Source organism: Felis catus, chromosome A2 (assembly GCF_018350175.1).
Source record: "Felis catus isolate Fca126 chromosome A2, F.catus_Fca126_mat1.0, whole genome shotgun sequence".
Lineage (NCBI taxonomy): Eukaryota > Metazoa > Chordata > Mammalia > Carnivora > Felidae > Felis > Felis catus.
The window spans coordinates 156,735,715-156,757,489 of record NC_058369.1 but is presented as its reverse complement, the minus strand read 5'-3'; the positions used below and the strand labels follow the sequence as shown (position 1 = coordinate 156,757,489).

General features: G+C 54.0%; 1 protein-coding gene and 1 long non-coding RNA gene across 2 annotated transcripts in view; both read right to left on the bottom strand.

Moving 5' to 3' along the window:
* Positions 1–458: 458 nt before the first annotated feature.
* LOC101097553 (M1-specific T cell receptor beta chain-like) overlaps positions 459–21,775 on the bottom strand; it is an 89,927-nt gene continuing 68,610 nt past the window's right edge. The window contains exons 4-12 of the mRNA XM_045052894.1: positions 15,663–15,705; positions 10,639–11,025; positions 10,052–10,069; positions 9,898–9,917; positions 6,346–6,391; positions 1,790–2,176; positions 1,200–1,217; positions 959–1,065; positions 459–693 (exon numbers count right to left, since the gene is read on the bottom strand). Coding sequence (XP_044908829.1) covers positions 673–693; positions 959–1,065; positions 1,200–1,217; positions 1,790–2,176; positions 6,346–6,391; positions 9,898–9,917; positions 10,052–10,069; positions 10,639–11,025; positions 15,663–15,705 — 1,047 coding nt within the window. The 3' untranslated portion in view covers positions 459–672. The remainder of the gene's footprint in view (positions 694–958; positions 1,066–1,199; positions 1,218–1,789; positions 2,177–6,345; positions 6,392–9,897; positions 9,918–10,051; positions 10,070–10,638; positions 11,026–15,662; positions 15,706–21,775) is intronic.
* LOC123384062 lies at positions 16,999–20,747 on the bottom strand. Its single transcript, XR_006594658.1, has 3 exons — positions 20,576–20,747; positions 18,723–18,857; positions 16,999–17,254 (listed from the first exon to the last, which is right to left on the bottom strand). It is a non-coding gene; the product is annotated as an uncharacterized LOC123384062 (long non-coding RNA).

Here is a 21,775-nt window from a genome sequence, read left to right as displayed (position 1 = left end):
ACATGCCCCACTTCTGTGAGATCTCTGGACTTCACTTATCAGGGGTTTCAACTCTGTGCCTTCTTCGGGATTCTTCTAGATAGGCAGACTGGAGCTAGGTCTGAAGGAGGCATTAAGAACAGACGTGGATAAAACCTAAATGCATAATAAATGAAACTTGAGTCTCGAATTGAGAAATGACCAAGCATTCCAACACACAGGTTGCCCTGCCCTATGCCCCATGCCAAGGTGGGGTTAGGGCTCTCTTGTGCCCAGCCCCTTACCCTGCAGACCAACCCCACACACCGGGAGCCTGGGATGGCTGGTGTGGATCAGGGAGCCCATCCTCCCTCAGGATGAACGGGAGGAAGCAGCATCGCTTAGGAAGAAGGGTCAGTGGTTTCATGTGCCAGAGGGCTGGTGCCTTCGCTAGGTCTTTGGAGGGCAGAACTTCACAGACACTTCTGAGACACAGCCAGGCCTGGCACGATGCTTTTTATTGTTTTAGTCTCTTTCAGTGTCAGGGCTGAGGAGCTCAATCCACAGGGAAGTGGGGCGAAGGGACAGATAACCCGGCAGGAAGGAGATAAGAGGCGGAGAGAGAATCATGCTTTTAGAAACACAGGCTGGACGCATGGAAAGGAGAATCCGGGGTGAGGATTATGAACTCAGGATACGCTTTTGGAGCTGGCCTCAGGAATCCTTTCTCTTGACCTGAGGAAGAGAGGGCATTGTCAGGGTCCCAGGGGCCACGAACAGTAGGAGAACCTGACTCTGCGCCCAACTTGGGGTGCAGCCGCTGGCTCTCCCCATCCTCTGGTGCCGCATCCTGTAACGTTCTCCCCAGTCTGGCAGCCACCTTATAATTTCTTTGAGACGCAGGAAATATCAGGCCCGGGTCGGGCTCTGCGGTCGCCTCACATTCCAGGTTCTACCCTCTCCCTCCAGCCTGCCCGCCCCGTCCTGCCTGCCTCCGTACCTTGGCCATCAGCGCGAGGACGCTGACCAGGATGGCATATAGGGTGGCCTTCCCCAGCAGGATCTCATAGAGGATGGTGGCCGACAGGACCCCCTGCTGGTAGGACGCTGTGGGCGGGAAGGGACAGCACAGAGCTCCCTGTGAGCCAGCGCCCCTGGCTCCCCCTCGCCCCCAGGGTCCAGGGGTGCCCCAGCTCTGGTGCCAGGGAGGCAGAGAGGAAGAGGGGGAGAGGGTCACTCACCCGAAGTGAAGCCACAGTCTGCAAGAGAAAAGGGGGAGGGAAATGGATGAGAGACCCCACCTCCTAAGGCAGAGGAAGAGCTGCTAAGTCGGGCACACCTGAAACTAACCCGGTGTCACCTGTCAACTGTACTCCAGTTAAGAACGACACGAAGGTCACTAACATGACAGGCGGAGTCCGCCTCGCAGGTGGGCACGGACTCCCAGGCTCAGACCAGCCCGCTCTCAGGCTGGACGGTCCCTCCTGTGCTGAGCCAGCGCAGCCTCGTCATCCCTGAAACCCGTGGAACGTGGTGGCACGGGGGTGGGGGCACCCCGCTCGGAGCTGAGCCCCACGGGCTGGGACACTGAGGGGCCCCAGCGGCAAGGCCCTGCGGGGCTGAGGATGCGGGGGGGGGGGGGAGGGGGAGAGGGGGGGAATGAGCCCGAGGGGCCCGCTCACCCTCAGAGTGGGCTTTGGTCTTCCCGCTCTGCCCCACCCCACCCACCCCCCGTTTTCTGCATCCAGTCTTTCTGGTCTCCTGCCTGCCTGCATCCCCCCTTTCTGTGCCCCAACTCACCCCCTGCCCATCCCCCCGGCCCCCCGCTCACCTGCTCTGCCCCAGGTGTCGGCACTGACGTTCTGGGTGACGGGTTTGGCCTCGGGGTAGTCCCACTGGTCATCCTTCCCGAGCCCGTGGAACTGGACCTGGCAGCGGAAGTGGTTCCGAGGGTTGTGCCAGAAGGTGGCGGAGACCCTCAGCCGGCTGCTCAGACAGTAGCTGGAGACATTCGCGCCGGACTGTTCCTTGTAGGGCTCAGGGTCCGTGCTGACCCCGTCGCGCACCTCCTTCCCGTTCACCCACCAGCTCAGCTCCACGTGGTCGGGGTAGAAGCCTGTGGCCAGGCACACGAGCGTGGCCTTCAGGGTCCGGGAGATCTCTGCTTCTGATGGTTCGAACACTGTGACCTTGGGAGGGCTCACCTTTTTCAGGTCCTCTGCAAGGGAAGAGGGGTTGGGGCCAGGCCTGGTCTGAGAGCTGTCTGGGTTTGGAAGGACAGTGTGTGTGTGTGTGTGTGTGTGTGTGTGTGTGTGATGGAGAGGGAGACAGAGAGAGACAGAGAGAGACAGAGACAGAGAGAGCTGGAAATGGGGTCATCCTAAAGCAAAATTATGGAGTTGTAGGTCCTGTGTGTTTGGGGGTCACTGTCCCATTCCTCTGTCATTGTTCTCCTGCCTTTCCTGTCCTTTGTAGTTACCCTACAGACATTTTGAGTAATGTCTCTTCATGAATGTTATTTGATTTCTTCTCCATCAGTAAAAGCTCACCTGTCTACATTTCACCATATTATGTAGTAGTTATTTCAGGGGAGCGAGCACAGGATTGGAATCAGAATAATAGGATCCAAATCCTAAAACTTGACATTGCCCACCACTGTGACTTTGGGATGATGTCTTAATTTCCCTGCATCATTCTTCCTTCTTGTGAAGGGAGGATTAGGACATTGACTCTCCAGAGGGGCTGGGGGGTTTACGTGATGTAAACATTCAGAAGGCTCCCGTCCTGAGCCGGTGAATTGCATCTGAATCTAAGAGGCTCAGGTGTAATGGGGAACTGGGGATAAGGGGGGCATTTGGGGGCTGGGGATTTTCTTCAGATGACAATATACAGATGGCATAGGGTCGTGCACCTGTGTGAGGGTACACTTTTGTTTTATGGTGTGCTCATGAGAATGTGAGATTTTCTGCCTTTTTTTTTTTTTTTTTTTTTGCGGTTCATGAGGTCATCCTGGCCATTCGTCTGCCTTCGGGTACCCCCCAAGGTTCCTAAGCTCAGACGGAGAGCAATGTCTCCTTATGTCAAATTCAAGGATTCCTCAACCTTCTTTGCTCTTTTGCTTCCAAATGTTATCCTTTTTTTTCTACCAGTCAGCTCCCTAAATAAGCATCTGAGATCCTCAGAGCAAATTCTTGCTAGCAGTTGCTTTGAGACAAGTTTTGTCCTGAGCGTCTCCTCTGCAGAGTCGTGGGTAAAGGCCCAGGCCACCTTCTCATCAGCCTGGCTCACTTCTCCTGGGCCTGCTCTCCATTCATGGATCCCACTCCTTTGCTTTCTGCTGATTTTCTCGTTTGTTTCTTGGCAATTCTGTTAAAATGCAAAATCTCACTCTTACGAGAATCTAGTTTAGCTTGGAAGATGGAGAAAATGTTCTTCTAGGGGATGCTTCACATTTCTAGGGCTCTGGCCTAACTTCCAGGGCCAGCCTCATGGGTGTGTGACCCGTGTTCAGGACCCCACGTTTACAAAGGCCCCACTCTTGGCTTCCCGGCTGCTGTCACCGTCTTGAAATTCTTAACAAGAGCCTGGCATTTTCCTTTTGAGCTGATCTGGCCTCCCAACCTGTCAGCTTCCTCTCCCTGCAAACGTCTACTTGCTAACTGCCCCTATGTCCCTAGGTTTTTCCTGGCTGACCCAGCCTGAAGTACTAACAGGCTAACTAATAGCTATACTGCCCGGCTCCATCAACCTCCCTGCTCAGCTTGGCGTCTTCAGTCTTGTCTCAAAGACCCTGGCTCTGGAATTGTACCAGGTTTCCTGGGGCACCCCTCTGACCCCCTCATTGGCAAACACTCAGTCCTTCCTGCAAAATTAATGATGTCCTTTGAGCCACGTGTGATGTTTACTGGCAGGACAAACAGGACCTGGACGGCACTCTAGGGCGCTGTCTACACAGCTCCTTGTGAGGCCGGGTCACTTTATCCTTCCATGTTTGTGAGTCCCTGCGGGGTGTAGGTGAGCTTGCCTAGGTGGGTGTAAGTTTGGTACCAGTGAGCCTCTGTTTGTATCCGCTCTGTGGGTTGGACTAGCCTCAGGCAGATTTGTGACGTTTCTTTCTTGTTCCCAGTCCACCGTCACATATAGCCAGCCCTCCTCTCCATTATCCACAGGTCAAATCCTGTCCCTCCTCTGGCACTGGGCTCACCCTCTGCCCTCACCCCCCAGGGACCACCTAGGGGAAGGGTGGGGAAGAGAAGGGCTGAATGATAACAATCCGCCATTGCCGAGTACTTGACATACAGGGTCCTATGTCATCTGCACAGCAATAGTAAGTGGTAGGTATTGGTGATGACATTGTAGAGGGGACCCAGCTTCACACAGATTCATCTGCCCAAGGTCACCCGCTCACTAGTGAGCCAGGGATTGGGACCCAGTTTTCTCTGGCTCTAAAGCCTGGTCTTTTCCTCACCCCTGCTGATTGCAGGAATCTGGCCTTTCCCTGGGACAAAGTTTAGCCAAGCCCCACTGGCTCCAGCTTAATGACAGTCTAACTCCAAATGGTGCCTGCCGTCATCAAAATAGTCCAGGTTCCTGTACCAGTCTTGTGAGTTTCTTCCCCTCTGTGGCCTCAATATTCTCAGCACCAGGGGATGTTCCATCCAGGTGCTTTCCAGATCTAGGAGCTTGGGATCCCCCTGGGAAGTTTTCTCAACCCACAAACACCAAGTCTGCATTTCAATGTATGTTTGGGACAAATGAACTCCTGCCCACCTGGGCTGTTGAACTTGGTGTGAGGTCTGAGATTTCAGGCTGGGGTGGGGGTGGGGGCAGAGGGAGACATGGCGGGGTGGGGGGGAGTGAATGCACCCCCCGGGGCTGAGGTTCCAGTCCAGCCCAAGGCAGGACTGGTGCTGTAGGCACACCTCAGGGGCCTCCCGCTTAGGAGAGAAAGGCAGGGGGTTAAATCTAATTTTAAATGCTGAACAGTAAATCAGGGAACCCTGCTTGTTTGATGCCTTCCTTCACTATTTTTCTGGCCTCTCTCTTCCTCTCGCGCTTTTCATCCCTTTCCCCCTCTGTCCAGCGGCCTCCCTCCATCGACCCCTCCCAGGAGCCGGCTAGGCCGGGTGCCCGCCATCCCTTGCTGGCCCTGCTTCTCCCCCCTACTCCCCTCCGGCTCCCAGCTCTGCGTAGCAGCTACACCTGCGCCTCCCCCAGCCCGGGGCTTCCCTTCTCTGTCTGGTCCTCTAATCCCGTGGCCCTGAGTCCTAATCAACCCTCTCGTCCCCCACTCACCCTGGCCCTAAGTACCTCCAGAGCAGGAAAAGAGACCTAAAGCCCCCTTTGCCCTCCGCCTGGTTCGCGGCGCGGGAGGACCCGGTCCCCGCCCCCCTTGCAGGGCTGACCCCGCAGATGGACAGCGCGCCCCGGCCCACCCGCCCCTTCCACGGGGACAGAGGGGCTGGGACGGGGACGCCGGGGGGGGGGCGGGGAGCAGACTCCCCAACCTTACCTAAGACGGTGAGCCTGGTGCCGGGGCCGAAATAGCGCTCGTAGGAGCACAGAGGTCCAGCCCCGCACGCAAACCCAGCAGCGCCCACCCCGCCTCGCAGCCCGGGCCGGCGCGGGGAGCCCGGCGGGCGCCCAGCGGGTGCCCAGGGGGTGCCCAGGTGGTGCGCAGGCGGGACCAGCCCCGGGACCCGCCGCCTTCCCTCCCGACCCCGCGACCACTCACCCACGACGCTCAGCCGGCTGCCGGCCGAAGGTCGGGGCGGAGGCTGCACAGCCCCGGCCGCCCCCCGCCGCGCTCACCTAGCACCGACAGCCGGGTTCCGGGGCCGAAGTACAGAGGATTTTGGCTCACAGCCCCCGGGCGCGGCACAAAAACAGGCCCGCCCCCCCTCCCCGGCCCCGTCGCGTTCCCCGGCGCCCCCAGGGCACCCCCGCTTACCTAGCACGGTCAGCCGGGTACCTGTGCCGAAATACTGAGTTTCTGTGCTCACGGCCCAGAGCCCCAGGACAAAAACCCGGCGCTGCCCTCTCCCGCCAGTCCAGCTCCCTTGCGCGCCCCGCACCCCCGGACCCAGGAGTCCCGGCCCTGGCGCTGAGCCCCGCCTCTGAGCGGGACCCCCAGACGGAGCCGGGCAGCTGCCCACCTCTCCATCCCACCCCGCGGAGCGCTCGGTCCTTACCCAGCACGATCAGCTTGGAACCAGCCCCAAAATACAGCTGCCCGGTGTTTGCACGGCCTTGGGAACCCAGACTCAAACCTGCCTTCCCGGACTAGGGCCCAGGAGGGGCCAGCACCCACTCCTTGAGAGCCAGGGTCGGTGGGGGAGGTGTCCAGGCTGGGCAACGCACCCTCCCTCCCACCTGGAGCTTTCTTACCTAGGACAGTGAGCCGGGTCCCTGGCCCAAAGTGCTGCTCATTATTGTAGCACAGTGGGCAGGGGCTGCCAAAAATTTCTGCTTCTTCCTACTTCCTTTGGCACGAGCTGAGGGCGCGCTCTTCTCCTTCCCGGGCTTCTCTCTCCCCACTTACGGAACTAGCCTGACATAGTAACCTGGATACTGCAGGAGGTCATGGCCAATATGCAGAGGAGAATCAGCTTGGCTTGGGGACAAAACAGTGGAGGTGGAAAATGAATGGGGATTGGTGAAGGGTGGTTTGGGCTGGAGTTAGGAAGTGTTCCAGGCTAGACCCCCGTCTCTTAGTACTTATAGGGCCTGCAACTTCTCTGGCCTTAGTTCCTTCATCTGAAAAATGGGATAACATCTCTCCCACGGTGTTGTTGTGAGTTCTTCACAAGTAACACATGTGCAAATAGTCTGTCAAGGGCGAGGTTTGTGAAAAGTGCTGTGTGATGATCCCACTTTGACACTTCCTGGGAAGCTGTCTGCAACAGGGAGATACAGAGGCGTTCCCTGAGTCCAGGTCCACGCAAGCGCCCGTCAGGGACCAGCTCCAGAGACCTCTCCCAGCCACGCCCCATCCAGGAGTGTTCCCTGGGCTGGGTGGGGATATTTGCTGAGGCAGAGCTTTTTGTAAAAGCACCTCCTCTACCTGAATCATTGTGTGCTACTCCCACCCCCACAATGTTACAGCGCGATACAAAAATGTTTCCTTCCCTCTGGCCCCCTCCCCCAACCGCCGGGCAGAGACAGGAAGCACAGGTGGCAGAGGGCTGGTGGGGCAGAGAGGCCCCTTCACGGAGGCACACACCACTCTGAGGAGACCTATGTCGCCGGGTCTCCCCTCTGGGACTCACTGTGCCCACCTGCACAGACTGGCATTTATAGTGAGGCGGGTGGGAGGAGCCAGGAGTGGAATCCACAGAACAGGTGATGGCAGCTTGTGGCATGGGGACAGACAGCTGGGAAACCTCTGTAACCCCCCGGTGCTCCCCGCACAAAGCCCAAGCTCCTCGTCCTTCATGTATTCCACACGCAACACGAGCACCTACTATGTGCCAGGCCTCCTGCTGTTTGCAAGGACCTGAGCCTGCCCTCAGATGAGCCTGCACCGACCTCCCTAACGTCTTTTCCCTGCATTCCCTGAACCTCACCTCTGGCTAAGCACCCACGAGCACCTGGCCCTGTTGTTTCGGCTCTGGTTCATGCCTCTGACTGCCCACCAACACCCACCCACGCGGACGATCAGACCGACTCTTCTCTGAAGGGTTTGCCACCTTCTCAGACTCCTCCCTGATGATCCCAGTGGGAAACCAAGAGCTAGCCTCTGGCTGCATGTTAGCAGACAGCTCACGTTGCCATTTCAAAGCATCACTTTGTATTTCAACGCTTTCTATACATGAGTTCCCCCTTCATGGCCAGGGAAGTGACTTGGATATCTTTATTTTCTTGGGGGTTAATAGAACATTGCAGTGATATAGGCTTAACGAGTGAGTTAGTGCATTTGCACTATTAGTGCACTATTAGTGCATTCATACATATCAGCATATATATATACAATATATATTATATATGTGTTGTAGATACTAAAGGTCCCTAAAACCAAGTATCAGCCCTATCGCTATTTCCAGAAATCCTTTAAGAGGTCTTTGTTGTCTCATAGATATGTATATATAATTGTATGTACATGCGTGTGTGTGTGTGTGTGTGTGTGTGTGTGTTGTATATGTGCACACACACATCTGAGTACCTCATGTGTTGCAACACAGAGAGAAGGCTGTATGTCACAGTCCTGTGAGTGTGGCTACTTCAGACAGGCCTTATGGTGATGTCTTCTCCTGAACTGGGTCACTTGGGGCCCACTCCTTTATGCACTCACTTACTCAAAGATCGTTTGTTGTGTACTCACACTGAACCAAAGTGCTATGCCATATCCCAGGGACACTGTAATAAAGCATGTCCTTGTTCTCAAGGAGCCGAGTGTCAGACGGGGACACTTGAAGGGGTGAAGGGGCAGTGCCCTTCAAGTGTGGCATGTGTCTCATGAAGGCATGTGCACTATGGTAGCCAAGTATAGGATGCATGTGGGCCACCCTCAGGGAGTAAGGGGCAAGGAAGCTCCTGAGAAGGCTTCTTGGGGGACAGATGTTGGAGCTAAAGCTTTAAGAATAAGTAGGAGTCAGAGTACTAGGTCACTCCAGGTAAAGGAGGGCAAAACAGTCCGAGAGCACGTGGCTCAGGGATGCAGGGGGAGACGAGTGAGGTATGCGTGGAGCAAGGAGGCAGAGGACCACTGCCGGGTCCCCTGTGCCATCCTCAGGACAGTGGGCCGCGTCACCATGGTGACAATGAGACCACCAACAGCTCTTAAAGGATTTCTAGAAATAGCAATAGAGCCGATTCTTGGTTTTAGGGGCCTTTATTTTCTACCCTCCCGGGAGGGATCAGGGGACATTTTCACACCCCTCTGCTACTGAGAATACATCTCCAAGTCAGCGTGTTCTCTTCGCGGCCGGAAGCCTGCTTGTCAAGTGAAGACGGTCGTGTCCTCAGTGAGAGGGCGGAAAGGGAGCTGGCCGATATGTGTGAAAGCAAGCTGCATTAGCCGGGGCGACCTGACCAGTCGCGGGTGGACACGCCTGTGGGCGTGGGCTCTTTCTCAGAACACCTTTGTCCAGGGGGGACACGAAGTTCCTGTAAGAAACGTCACCATTTTTCTGGGCTGTTCCCGAGTAAGCCTCTTTTCATCTCATCGCTACCATTCACATTTACTAAAGTTCTCCTGGCAAGGGAGGAGGATTGCCGACCACAGGTTGGGTCCCTCACTTTCCTCGAATACCTGTGGTCTCTCTCCTGACGCGAGTCACATGGGAAGTCAGAGATGGGCGGAAGAGATATCCCGACACTCACAAGGCAGAGTCAAGCCAGAACAGGCCATTTTTATTGATTCAGTCAATTTCGTCACGCGAGGCCCCCCTGGCTTAGGGCAAGTTGAGTCGTGAGCGACCGCGTGTGCATGCACATAAGGGGTAGCTACCGGGGTGAGCAGAGGGATGAAAACAGCTCTTCAGAAGCACTGGCTCTAAGTGGGAAAAGGAGGATCCACATTGGGGCAATGGCCGACTGGAAGCTCAGGACTCCTCCTCCGAGCTGGCTTCAGGAATCCTTTCTCTTGACCTGAGGAAGAGAGGGCATTGTCAGGGTCCCAGGGGCCACGAACAGTAGGAGAACCTGACTCTCGCCCGGCTTGGGGTACAGCCGCTGGCTCTCCCCATCCTCTGGTGCCGCATCCTGTAACGTTCTCCCCAGTCTGGCAGCCACCTTATAATTTCTTTGAGACGCAGGAAATATCAGGCCCGGGTCGGGCTCTGCGGTCGCCTCACATTCCAGGTTCTACCCTCTCCCTCCAGCCTGCCCGCCCCGTCCTGCCTGCCTCCGTACCTTGGCCATCAGCGCGAGGACACTGACCAGGATGGCATATAGGGTGGCCTTCCCCAGCAAGATCTCATAGAGGATGGTGGCCGACAGGACCCCCTGCTGGTAGGACGCTGTGGGCGGGAAGGGACAGCACAGAGCTCCCTGTGAGCCAGCGCCCCTGGCTCCCCCTCGCCCCCAGGGTCCAGGGGTGCCCCAGCTCTGGTGCCAGGGAGGCAGAGAGGAAGCGGGGGAGAGGGTCACTCACCTGAAGTGAAGCCACAGTCTGCAAGAGAAAAGGGGGAGGGAAATGGATGAGAGACCCCACCTCCTAAGGCAGAGGAAGAGCTGCTAAGTCGGGCACACCTGAAACTAACCCGGTGTCACCTGTCAACTGTACTCCAGTTAAGAACGACACGAAGGTCACTAACATGACAGGCGGAGTCCACCTCGCAGGTGGACACGGACTCCCAGGCTCAGACCAGCCCGCTCTCAGGCTGGACGGTCCCTCCTGTGCGGAGCCAGCACAGCCTCGTCATCCCTGAAACCCGTGGAACGTGGTGGCACGGGGGTGGGGGCACCCCGCTCGGAACTGAGCCCCACGGGCTGGGACACTGAGGGGCCCCAGCGGCAAAGCCCTGCGGGGCTGAGGATGCGGGGGGGGGGGAGGGGGAGGGGGGGCAATGAGCCCGAGGGGCCCGCTCACCCTCAGAGTGGGCTTTGGTCTTCCTGCTCTGCCCCACCCCACCCACCCCCCGTTTTCTACATCCAGTCTTTCTGGTCTCCTGCCTGCCTGCATCCCCCCTTTCTGTGCCCCAACTCACCCCCTGCCCATCCCCCCGGCCCCCCGCTCACCTGCTCTGCCCCAGGTGTCGGCACTGACGTTCTGGGTGACGGGTTTGGCCTCGGGGTAGTCCCACTGGTCATCCTTCCCGAGCCCGTGGAACTGGACCTGGCAGCGGAAGTGGTTCCGAGGGTTGTGCCAGAAGGTGGCGGAGACCCTCAGCCGGCTGCTCAGACAGTAGCTGGAGACACTCGCGCCGGACTGTTCCTTGTAGGGCTCAGGGTCCGTGCTGACCCCGTCGCGCACCTCCTTCCCGTTCACCCACCAGCTCAGCTCCACGTGGTCGGGGTAGAAGCCTGTGGCCAGGCACACGAGCGTGGCCTTCAGGGTCCGGGAGATCTCTGCTTCTGATGGTTCGAACACTGTGACCTTGGGAGGGCTCACCTTTTTCAGGTCCTCTGCAAGGGAAGAGGGGTTGGGGCCAGGCCTGGTCTGAGAGCTGTCTGGGTTTGGAAGGACAGTGTGTGTGTGTGTGTGTGTGTGTGTGTGTGTGTGTGTGTGATGGAGAGGGAGACAGAGAGAGACAGAGAGAGACAGAGACAGAGAGAGCTGGAAATGGGGTCATCCTAAAGCAAAATTATGGAGTTGTAGGTCCTGTGTGTTTGGGGGTCACTGTCCTCTGTTGTTATTCTCCCACAACTTCACGATTTTTTTTCTGGGTTCCTCCATGGACGCACACACTTAGACTCCCTGGGCTAAGGTAGCAATGGGTCCTGATTCTCTTGGCTGTCTTTGCAGAGTCTCTTAAACAAGGCCTTGTTCCATATCTATCAAAAGAGTATATGTGTCTCTTTTTCTTCCCCATTCAAAGTCCTCTTCGCCATGTGACTGTCTCTTGTTTTAGATGGAGAAGCAGCTTTAGTAGAGGTGAATGAGACCGGATTGTGAGGCAGAGGGTTCTCTCGCTAGCAACATCATCCTGGAAACCGAGCTGACTTTTCCTAATTGTCATTGTTCTCTTGTACAAGGTGTTGAGTGTCCGTTTAGGGAGGGGGAGCAGGTACTAGAATTAGCCTTTGTTGTCTAGAAGACTCACTGTCCTGTTGCGTCTGACTATACTTTTTCCTAAATGCTTCTTTTCCCAACTCACTTTTTTCCCTTTTCTTCCTTCCCTTTTCTCTTTCTTTCTTTCTTTAGCATAGAACCTGCTTTGAGGAGCCATGAAGTCTCTGGCTATTATCAGATGCTCCACATTCGCTGCACTTATACTGGGGCACATGGGGTATGTGCTAGCTTGCCCGGGTTGGCTATAATCCCATGAAAGATATTGCTCATGGATTGAACCCTTTTTTCCTTCCAATGCCCAGCAAGCCTCCCTGCCAGCTTTGGAAATCCTAGTTCACAGCCAAGCTTCACATTTTTAAAAGCAGCAAAACCTTGCTGGGTATGAACAAATTCCAAAGTCCAAGGGCCATTTCATCTGAGCATTCATGTTGTAAAGTCCTGGGCCCTTTTACATGCCTGACAGATAGGGGAGAATTTCTGGAGTTGTTGGAAGCCATGACCTCATGTAAAGACACACAGGGATAAAAGAAAACACATCCATCTATTAAGCTTCCTTTTTTTTTTTTTTTTAAACCAGAATGGACTCTGCCATCTATGGCTCTATATTGACCAGAGGAATGATTTTTTTTGGAGCGGAAATGTGGGGAACCTGGATGTTTCCACTTTATCCAAATTTGAAAAATGTTTCTAATGGGAAAATTGAGACAGAGGTTGGAAAAAGGCCAAACTCTGACACGTGATGATGACCGCCAGGAGCAGAAAGGATTATCACGATGAGGTGAGCCTTTTATAAAGGTGTCTGTAGAAGTTAGTCCCTAACAACTTAACACCCCCAGAGGCTGGCGCTATTACCCCCATTTTATAGATCTCAGAGATTCTGAGATTTCCACTTTCCGATTGTTCAACCTCCCCCCACCCCCCCACCCCCCACCCCGCCAACTATCCCTTGAGCCCAGGCATTTCGAACCTCAGTAATTTGTACTTTCTACTTATTACACTCACCGGCATGTGCCTCTGTCTCTGCAGGACAGAGTCTGCTCGAGCCAACCAATCTGGTAGGACCAACTCTCCCGTTCTTCCCGCCTTGTCTCTGTTCCCAGCCCAGACTCATCCCATCCCTGCCCTCCCCTCCACCTGCCCCCCTCCTCCGGAGCATGCCAATGGTGTGTTAGCGTTTTGTGATGGGCCCCTTACCCTACCATCCCAGCACAGGTCCTGAGGTCTGGAAAATGGGGCCTCAGCCTCTTTTCTCTTCTTTGTACCTTATCTGTTACTAAGGTGGCCTAAGTTTCCAGTTGTATCAGAAAGTTTATTCACACCTATCTCCTCGGATCCTGCCAAGCACTATGTCCCTCAGACACCCCTTGCATCTTTCATGACACTGAGACGCGCCTTCTGTCCCTGGGGCTCAGAAATGCCCCTTAAACCCCAGCCTTGCCAGTCTATACCCCACCCCCTGTGCCTCCAAAGCCCTAGATCCCTTCAGGAAGACACATATGGGTCTTTGGAGACTGGTGGAGATGGAGAAGGAGGACAGGGAAGGCAAGGGTGGAGTTCTGAGCAGGTGGACGGCGTTAGAAGGATTTTAACATAGAAAACAGACCCATTCGCCCAAGTGGAGTCAACCATGAAGGACTGGAGTTAGCTCAGGAGGGAAAATGGAGAAGATCTGACTCAGATAAAGAAGGGAAAGTAAAACAACCACCCCTGAAAAAGAAGAGAGTGAAAGAAGGCGGCCCGGAGAATGAGAAAACAGCAAGAAAACACAAAGCCCCCAAGACCACGTCTACCCCTGAGGGTCTGAGACAAGCACAGCAGAGCAGCCAGAGAAACTCCCAGAGGGAGGGGGCGGCTCAGACTTCTGTCTGCCACCCTCGTCTCCTTCCTGGACTGATGGGTCACGCATGGGCACCCCCCCACCCGGAGCGCGGCCCCCAACCTGTCACGGTGAGCCTGGTGCCCATCCCAAAGTGGAGGGGTAAGTTATAGGAGCACAGCTGCAGGGAGCTGTGGTAAAACCTGGGGCGGGGGTCTCCTGCCAGAGGGCAGGTCCTAGCTCCCAGGGAACGGGCTCTGCCACCTTCTCCGCCTGGGTGCGTGGCTCTGGACCAGAGGAGACCTGGAGGAAGGTCCAGACATATGATGGGGAAAGAGGAGAAGGCTCAGGGTGGGAAGAGGCAAACACATGAGAAGGAAGGATGAACCGAGGAAAGAGCGAGGAGGTCACATCAAGGACTGAAGACCCAGGGAGGACAAATAGAGGGTCCAGGTGAGCCACACCAAGAGCAATGGCAGCCACAGCTCCCCAGAGAAGGTCCCCAGGATAAGAGAGTTTACCTGACCCCTGACAACCAGCCGTGGGGAGAGACGGGGCCCCGGGTCCCCGGGACCACAGCTCTCTCACCCTGGTCCTGCTCCTTACCTGAGACAGAGTTGAGTCCTATCTCCAAAGTACTGTGCCTGGTTGCTCCACAGCACAGCAAGAGTGTGACAAACCCAGAATTGCTGCTCTGGGGCCTTTCCTTCCAGAAGCTAGCATCCACCCAAACTTCTGGGGGCTCTAGCACCTACTCTGTTCCCCACACTCTCTGCGCCTTTTCCCGCTGTGCCCCCGTCCCCACCCTGTCTCCGGAGTCCTCCTGGGACTGTACTTTTCCAACACACTACCCCCACCCCCCCCAGGGAGGCCGCTTGCTTCCCCAAGACAGAGAGCTTGGCTCCACTTGTGAAAAATTGTCATTGTTACACAACACTGCAGGCTGGTAGGAAAACTGCCCACCTGCGTCCAATTCCTGCCCTTCCCAAGTGTACCTGCCTGCTCTCTTCTCCCTTTCCGTAGCAGAATTTTGGCACTGGGAGGGGGAGAGGGGGCACGCGTATGGCCTGAAATGTCAGGGGACCAATGTGGCCATGTGACCCCCACCCCTTTCTCCCGTGTCCCTCTCTTTTCTGGACGAGGGGGGAAAACAGAAGGACGAAGCTAGCTCTAAGGCTAGAGGCTTCCCATCTACCGTGGCCATGATGGGGTGCGCTCCAAGGAGACGGGAGATGGACACGGTGACCCCAAGACGAGACTACTTGCCTCCCAGCACGGGAACCCAGACTTGGCATGGCCAGTCTGTGAAATTACCAGGGATGGAGGCCGTCCCTTCCTGATCGCCTCAAGGCAAGAATTCAGATCTTTCTGATAAAAATGTACTTTAAGCTAAGCCCCCAGAACGGAGGCTCCATCTGGAGCCCTGCCCCTCCTTGTAGGTTCCCAGCCCTTGAGCCTCGACGAGCTTACCTACAACAGTGAGCCGGCTCCCTTCCCCAAAATAGAGGGTCTCGCCATAGCACAGCCTCTCAGATCTGCTTCAGAACCTCCCCTTGTCTGCTGAGCTCAGCTGGGATTCAGGGACAGATCGGGGTGTTCGTGGATCTCTTCGCTCACAGAGACACCAGCCCTACTTTGCATATCCCCGTGCATATCCCCGTGCATGGACAGTCAGAAAAAAGGAGACAGCGTGGCCTCCTGTGAAATCCAGAGCAAGGGAAGATATGAAACCCCTGCAGAGAGTTCCAGTCAGTGAGGAAGGTGGGCCAGTATCAGGGCTCATTGATTGCCTTCTGGGTTCTCTCTAGGTTTTCTCTGGCAGGTAACTATTCAGAGGGGGCAGTGCTATCTCCTCTCCCTCCTCTGCCGGAACCACCGAGGCGCAGGTCTGAGTTTACAGAGGACCACCGGTGGCTGCGTGGATTTACCCTGACCGGGACCCTCCCAGGTACTGGTTCCCAGATGCACGCATGACATCTCCTTGCCCAGGACCCAGGGGCTGGGTGATCCCTTCCCTCCCACACTTTGCGGGATAGAAGCCTCCCGGTCATGCCCTGCCCGGAGTCCCCACCGCCTTACCGACGACTGTCAGCTTGGTCCCTGGGCCGAAGGTATAATCATAGCACATCAGAATATGGCCACTCTAAAATGGACCTGCCATTTTGGACCTGCTTCCCCTATGAGGGGCTTGGAAAGACCCAGAGTCTAGCTTACCTATAACTGTGAGCCTGGTGCCTGCTCCAAAGAAAAGTTCAGTGTTCACACAGTGACTCCAGGCCAGGAGGCAAACAAATTTGAGGCGTGGAAAGAAACGGGGGCTGTAGTTGGTGTCTGAGGATGCTGGGGTCAGAAATCCCCGCCTGTGTTTTACCGATATTGCATAAAACATTTTCAACTCTGACTCCTGGGGCCACAGAGCATGGCCAGAGTGTATCCAGAGGATCCCACACTACTTTCTTGATTTTTTTCTGAGGGTCCATTAAAAGGACGTGGGTCTGGAGAGAAAGGCAGGGTCCTAGAGCCAGTGACCATATCCACGGAGAGCGGGGATATCTCTGGCTTCTTCCTCTGTGGAATGGGTCACCTCCCATGCACCTTCCCACTGACCTTGTCCTTGGTTCTGTGGGGCTTGGAGTGAAGGAGTCTCCCGAGTCCTTCACCCGAGGGGCCACTGAGACATTCTTCTCGCATCTGGGCTCTCTGCCTGGAAGATTCAGTCCCGATCCAAGCCTGTCCTTATCCATGGTCTTGGCTTGACAGGTGAACAGGGGTGAGGCGGAGGCGTTCTGACCTGAACCACCCTCAGGCCGGTGACCCAGGACAAAAGTGGAGAGACTGTGGGTTGGGAAAGGCAGAAAGGTTTTTGTAAAGCTTTCCCGTAGAGTTGAATCACCGTGGCCCCCCCTGTCCCCACAATGTTACAGCTTTGTACAAAAAACGACCCCTCCCATGGTTCTGCCCATCAGAGCTTGGGAGAAACCACCAGAGCAGCTGCTCCTTCAAGGGCATTGGAGGGCAGGTCAGTGACATCACTCCCCCTGGTGCGAGGCGGTGGCAGGGGTGCAGACCGGGCCGGGGAGGGGCTCCTCCCCACCCCCATGCCCTTCCTTCAGGATGTTCTTGGCTTCTCAGAGCTGTGTGTCTTTGCAAGGCTGGCTGCTGCAGGGGCTGGTTTTCCCTGGTTTCCGCCCCTCTGCAAGATGTCGTCACTGTGGGGACCCACCCTCCCCACCCCCCAACCCAGCAAGAAGCAGCAGCCCCCTTTCAGCCTCAGGCCTGCCTGTGGCTCTGTCACTCACCTTTCATCCGGGAATGGGATCCCGCAATACTCAGACGCTTTGGCCCAACTCCGAACCTCTAGGGTGGTCTGGAGGGGAAGTGACCTTGAGCTACACTGCAGGGACGGGGTGGAGGACAGGGGCGTGTAGGGGTCCCTAGGTAGAGACAAAATAACAGCTAGGAGCTCCAGCATATTTTCAACTGGGTTTGGACATGGGAAGCTCCTGTGTGCATCAGCCCCCCTTCTTGTGGACTTCAGACGTCAGGTTAGGAAAAGGGAGTTGGGGACATGGAAATGAATAGTCAGATGCATAAAGTCGCAGGAACGCTCAAATGCAGTCCTGGACATAGCCTTCTCCTTTTTATCCCCGAGGGGCAGACACATTAAAGCTGCTGGTAGATGTTTTACTTTCCTGCACAAGAAGACCTTGAAATTCAACCTCCAGTTGAGTGGCCTGGATCTTATTTCACTCGGTGGTGTTTCCTTTTATTGCCTTTCAAACTGTGAAGTTTCAAACTATTAAAATCTGGAAGAAGAAGAAAAAAAAAGACAAACTTCACTCCTTAACGATGACACACTTCCGTGGAAAAATAAACGCAGAATCCAAAGAGAAATGACAATATGGGGAGAACAGTTGCAATCTTCCTCATGAGGGCTGATCTCCCCAGTATATAATGAACTCCTAGAAATCAGTAAGAAAATAATCCAGCAGCACAATAAAAATGGCAAAGAACAGATGGTTCAGAGAAAAAGTAACGCAAATGGTGCTTCACCGTAGGAAAAAAATCTTGCAAAGAAAAAGCTGCATTGAAATATCTTTGTTCACCAATGTGACTGACAAAGTTGAATTAGGGAAGACACTCTATTAGCTTGTGCGTCCTGGGATATGCATTTCTACACGTAAAAGGATACCCATCTAAGTGGGGACCAATTTGGAAATATCTATGAAAGCTACAAATGCATTTACTTTTTCACCTGGACATCTCTCACATCTGGGCATTTATCCTGTAGTTATTCTTGCAGACAAATAAAAAATGTTTGTAAAATATTTGCGTTATCTGGGGATAGCAAAGAGATTGGGGAAAGTCCAGTGCCCATCAGGAAGGGACTGGATAAATGATCTGTGATACATCCACAAAATGGAATATTGCTCGATGCTAAAAAAAAAAATACAAATGTTTCATGATACTACAGAAAGCTCTCTAAGATGTATTGTTAAGTGGAAAAAAAGGAAGTTGCAGATTAGCATTGCTGTACATTGCCTTTTGTCCGGCAAAGGAGGGGAATAAGAACTGCTTGCTTGGTTCTGCATAAAGATACACCAGAATGATACAAAAGAAACTGATCAAAGTAACTGCCTACTAAGAATGACCAAAAGTAACATTTTTCAGTCTCAACTTTATTGTGTTGTTTCAGTTTTTGAGCCAGGTGGCTATATGATCTATTTAAAATAAAACTTTAGGGGCGCCTGGGTGGCTCAGTCGGTTGAGCGTCCGACTTCGCTCAGGTCACGATCTCACGGTCCGTGAGTTCGAGCCCCGCATCAGGCTCTGTGCTGACAGCTCAGAGCCTGGAGCCTGCTTCAGATTCTGTGTCTCCCTCTCTCTCTGGTCCTCCCCCCATTCATGCTCTGTCTCTCTCTGTCTCAAAAATAAATAAATGTTAACAAAAAATTTAAAAATAAAAAAATAAAATAAAACTTTAAAAATTTAAAGAAAATACAAAGAAAACATTGCTTTAAGTAATATTTTGAAATGTGCTACTTAAAAAAGAAACCTACTTGTGTAATTTACAAACTCATTGTTTTCTCCAAAGAAGATCAGTTTACCTAAGAAGATATGTTATGGTCCTGACTTGACATACTGGGTTCCCAATCACTCAGGAAGCTTGTGAAAAATGCATATTTCTCAGTAGTCCTTAGGATACGTTGTGTTAAAAATCTCTAGTATTGGAGTTATTATGTATTTAAATAAACAAAACAAGCACAAAATTACCCCAGGTATTTCCATTTCAGCACGGCGCTTGGGATGCACTGCTTGTCCCCTGACCAGGAAAAGCACGGGCGCGAGCCATGAAGAATGTCAGAGTGCTATCTGGTGGTGTCACAAGCTGGGTACAATAGTGTGGCTCTGAGAATTTAGGGAAAAAAGGAAAAGACAGTCTGTGCTTTTTACTCACGAACAGTGCTGGATCTCACAACACTCTGCCAATAACCTGAATAAAAGGTCACGGATGGCCTTTATCGAGTGGAAAGTGGCAAGCTTCCTTCTTTATTCCTTTCCCACACTGAGGATTTCTTTCGTCGATGTAATGATTTATTTTGATCTATTTCCATTTTCCTGCCTTATTGCATATCAGTAATATACCCTCTAGGTAAGTTTCCTTTCGGCCATTTAGCTGGGGACTCTCCACCACACCGGCCTTACAAAGAATACCGCTCTGCCTACTTCCAATCCTGATGGAGTTTGCCCCCCCCCCCGCCCCGTTTGCTACTCAGTCACACTGTCAGTGTGCGTAAATGCCCGTGAAGTTTTTTTTTTTAAGGTTTATTTATTATTTTTGAGAGAGTAAGAGACAGTGTGAGCCAGCGGGGAAGGAACAGAGAGAGAGGGAGACAGGGAATCTTAAGCGGGCTCTGCTCTGTCAGTGCAGATCCTGACTCAGAGTTTGATCTCACAAACCGTAAGAAGTGACCTGAGCTGAAATCAAGAATCCAACACTTGCTTAACCGACTGAGTCGCCAAGGTGTCCCAAAGCTTCCCCCCCCCCCCCGCCCCTCCCCCGCTGTGAGTGGAGTTTAGCTGGTTAGGCAGGTTCCAGTGGGGTCATTCATCATCTTGGGCAGCAGGGGGCAGCCTGTCCTTATTTATTTTAGAGGAAGTCCTTGCCATCTCAGCGTGGCCACTTGAGGGCGTGAGAAGAATGTGGTTCGTGCTGGAGGGGAACCCCCCCCCCCACCCCCAGCGGGAAACTGGGTTACCTGCCTGCCTTTCTCAAGGCTGAGATGTGGGAAGCAGATAAACACATTGCATCTCACATGTGTGTAATTCTTGAAACTTTTCAAGTGAGTTCTAGATTCATCTAAACCCCAAATGTGTCTCCTGATTTCCTCAGATGAAACTGAAATCTGAGGAGGCTAAATGAGTCGCCCCAAGTCATACATAATGAAGTGACAGCTGGCACTGACACCCAGCCCTCCCTAAGTTCTAGGGCTCTGCTGGGGCCACTGCAGGGCACTGAGGCCTCCACCCCTCAAGGAAGCCCGCCTCCTGGAGCCAGACTGCCCGGACTCCCACCCACCCCAGGCCCTCTTCTTATGTCTGTGAGGCCCTGGGCCAGTTACCAAGCCCCTTTAACAATAATACCACCTACCTTATGGAGTTCTTGAGAGATCTGAATCAGATAATACACATAAAGCTTCATTATGGTGGCTGAATATAGTCAGCAAACACGTTAGGGGCTACTGCTTTCACGGAGAGCACTGGCCTAGGGATACCTTTGCTGCATTGGTTCTCACGCTTTAGCGTGCGTCACAAGGACTTGGAAGTCTTGTAAAAATGCAAGAGGCCAAGCTCCATCGCAGAATTTCTGACTCAGGAGATGGGGGAGGGGCGCCAGAATTTGTATGTCTCCTAAATTCCCAGGGGATGCTGGTGCCGCCGGTCCCCCGGCCTGCACTTGGAGAACCATTGTTCTGGAAGGCGCTTTCTTTCTTCTGTACATTTCCTTCCAGTCCTAGCTCATACTTGAGTCATTCAACCACTGGGTGCCTATTCTATTGTAGATGTTGTGTGATCACTAAATGTCCAGGATGAGTAAGACAAGATTACTTGCCTAAGGAGCTCACCGTTGAAGGCCAAGTAGATACAACCACAATTGCTAGGCAGCAGGAGCAGGACTGACCGCTGTAAGCATGTGGCAGGAGGAGGAGGAGGACTCCTTGCTCAGACCACAGGGCCAACGGGGCCAACACAGGGCTGGGGGAGGAGGATCCCGGAGCAGGAGACGTCAGAAATGACTTTCCTAAAGAAGGCAAAGGGGCAGGTGGGAAGGCATCAAGCCAGCTGGACCAGTAACACGCAGAGCTAGAGGTGAGAGGTCCGTGGCGTGTTGGAGGAGCCACCAGGATCTCTGAGCACAGGAGCAGAGACAGAGAGGAGAGGAGAGGAGTGGAGAGAGACCGAGGAAGGAAATACAGGCGGGGCAGAGAAGGAAGACCTTCCCATCTGCAGGGTAAAGAGCTCAGGGTGTATTTTAGAAGTTGTGGGAGGTCGGGAGCCGATGTCACATGCAGGACCTCTGTGACTGCAGTGCTGGGAGATGGTCAGGGACCAGAGCCCCCGTGAAGCACAGGGAGGCAGGGAATGGCCCACAAGTCTGTGAAAGATCAGAGCCCACGGCCAGGTAGCGTCTCAGACCCCAGCAGCAGCAGGAGAGACAGTGAGGTGGGTAGAGAGAGCACAGGCTTCGGGGCCAGGCTAACGAGGAGCCCAAGTCCAGATTTACTATCTGCTGGAGGAGGGACCTGATAAGCCAACAACCTTCTCTGAGCCTTTGCTTTCTTGTCTGTATCACTGGAATAGTAACCACTTCAGAGTCAAGAAGGGACCAGATATAAAAATGTCTGTAACGTGCCCAGTGTGGTAGACACGTGTGGGTCTCATTACGTGGGATGAGTAAGAGGCAGATTTCTTCAGAGTGTGGGGGCTGTTGTCTCCCTTAGACACAGGAGCACGTTGTGGGGGGAGGGTCCAGTGTGGCCTTCTGCTGCCGGGAGGCAGTACGACCTGGGCTAGAAAGAGTATGTGTACAGGGGGCTCAGCAGAGGCCAAGGTGATTGGCGCAGGGTCTCCGAGGTGATTAGCTCTGGGTCCCAGTGAAAGGAGGTAGTGAGACCCTGCAAACTAGGACCTGTGTGGCCCAACACGAGCCCTGCAGTCCAGACCCGGGGGAGTCCCAAGATCAAGGAACCTCTTTAGCACAGCCTTCTGCAAGGTATTGTTCTCTACTAAATAGCCCCCCATTGTCCCCTACTTGTAGGTTTTTA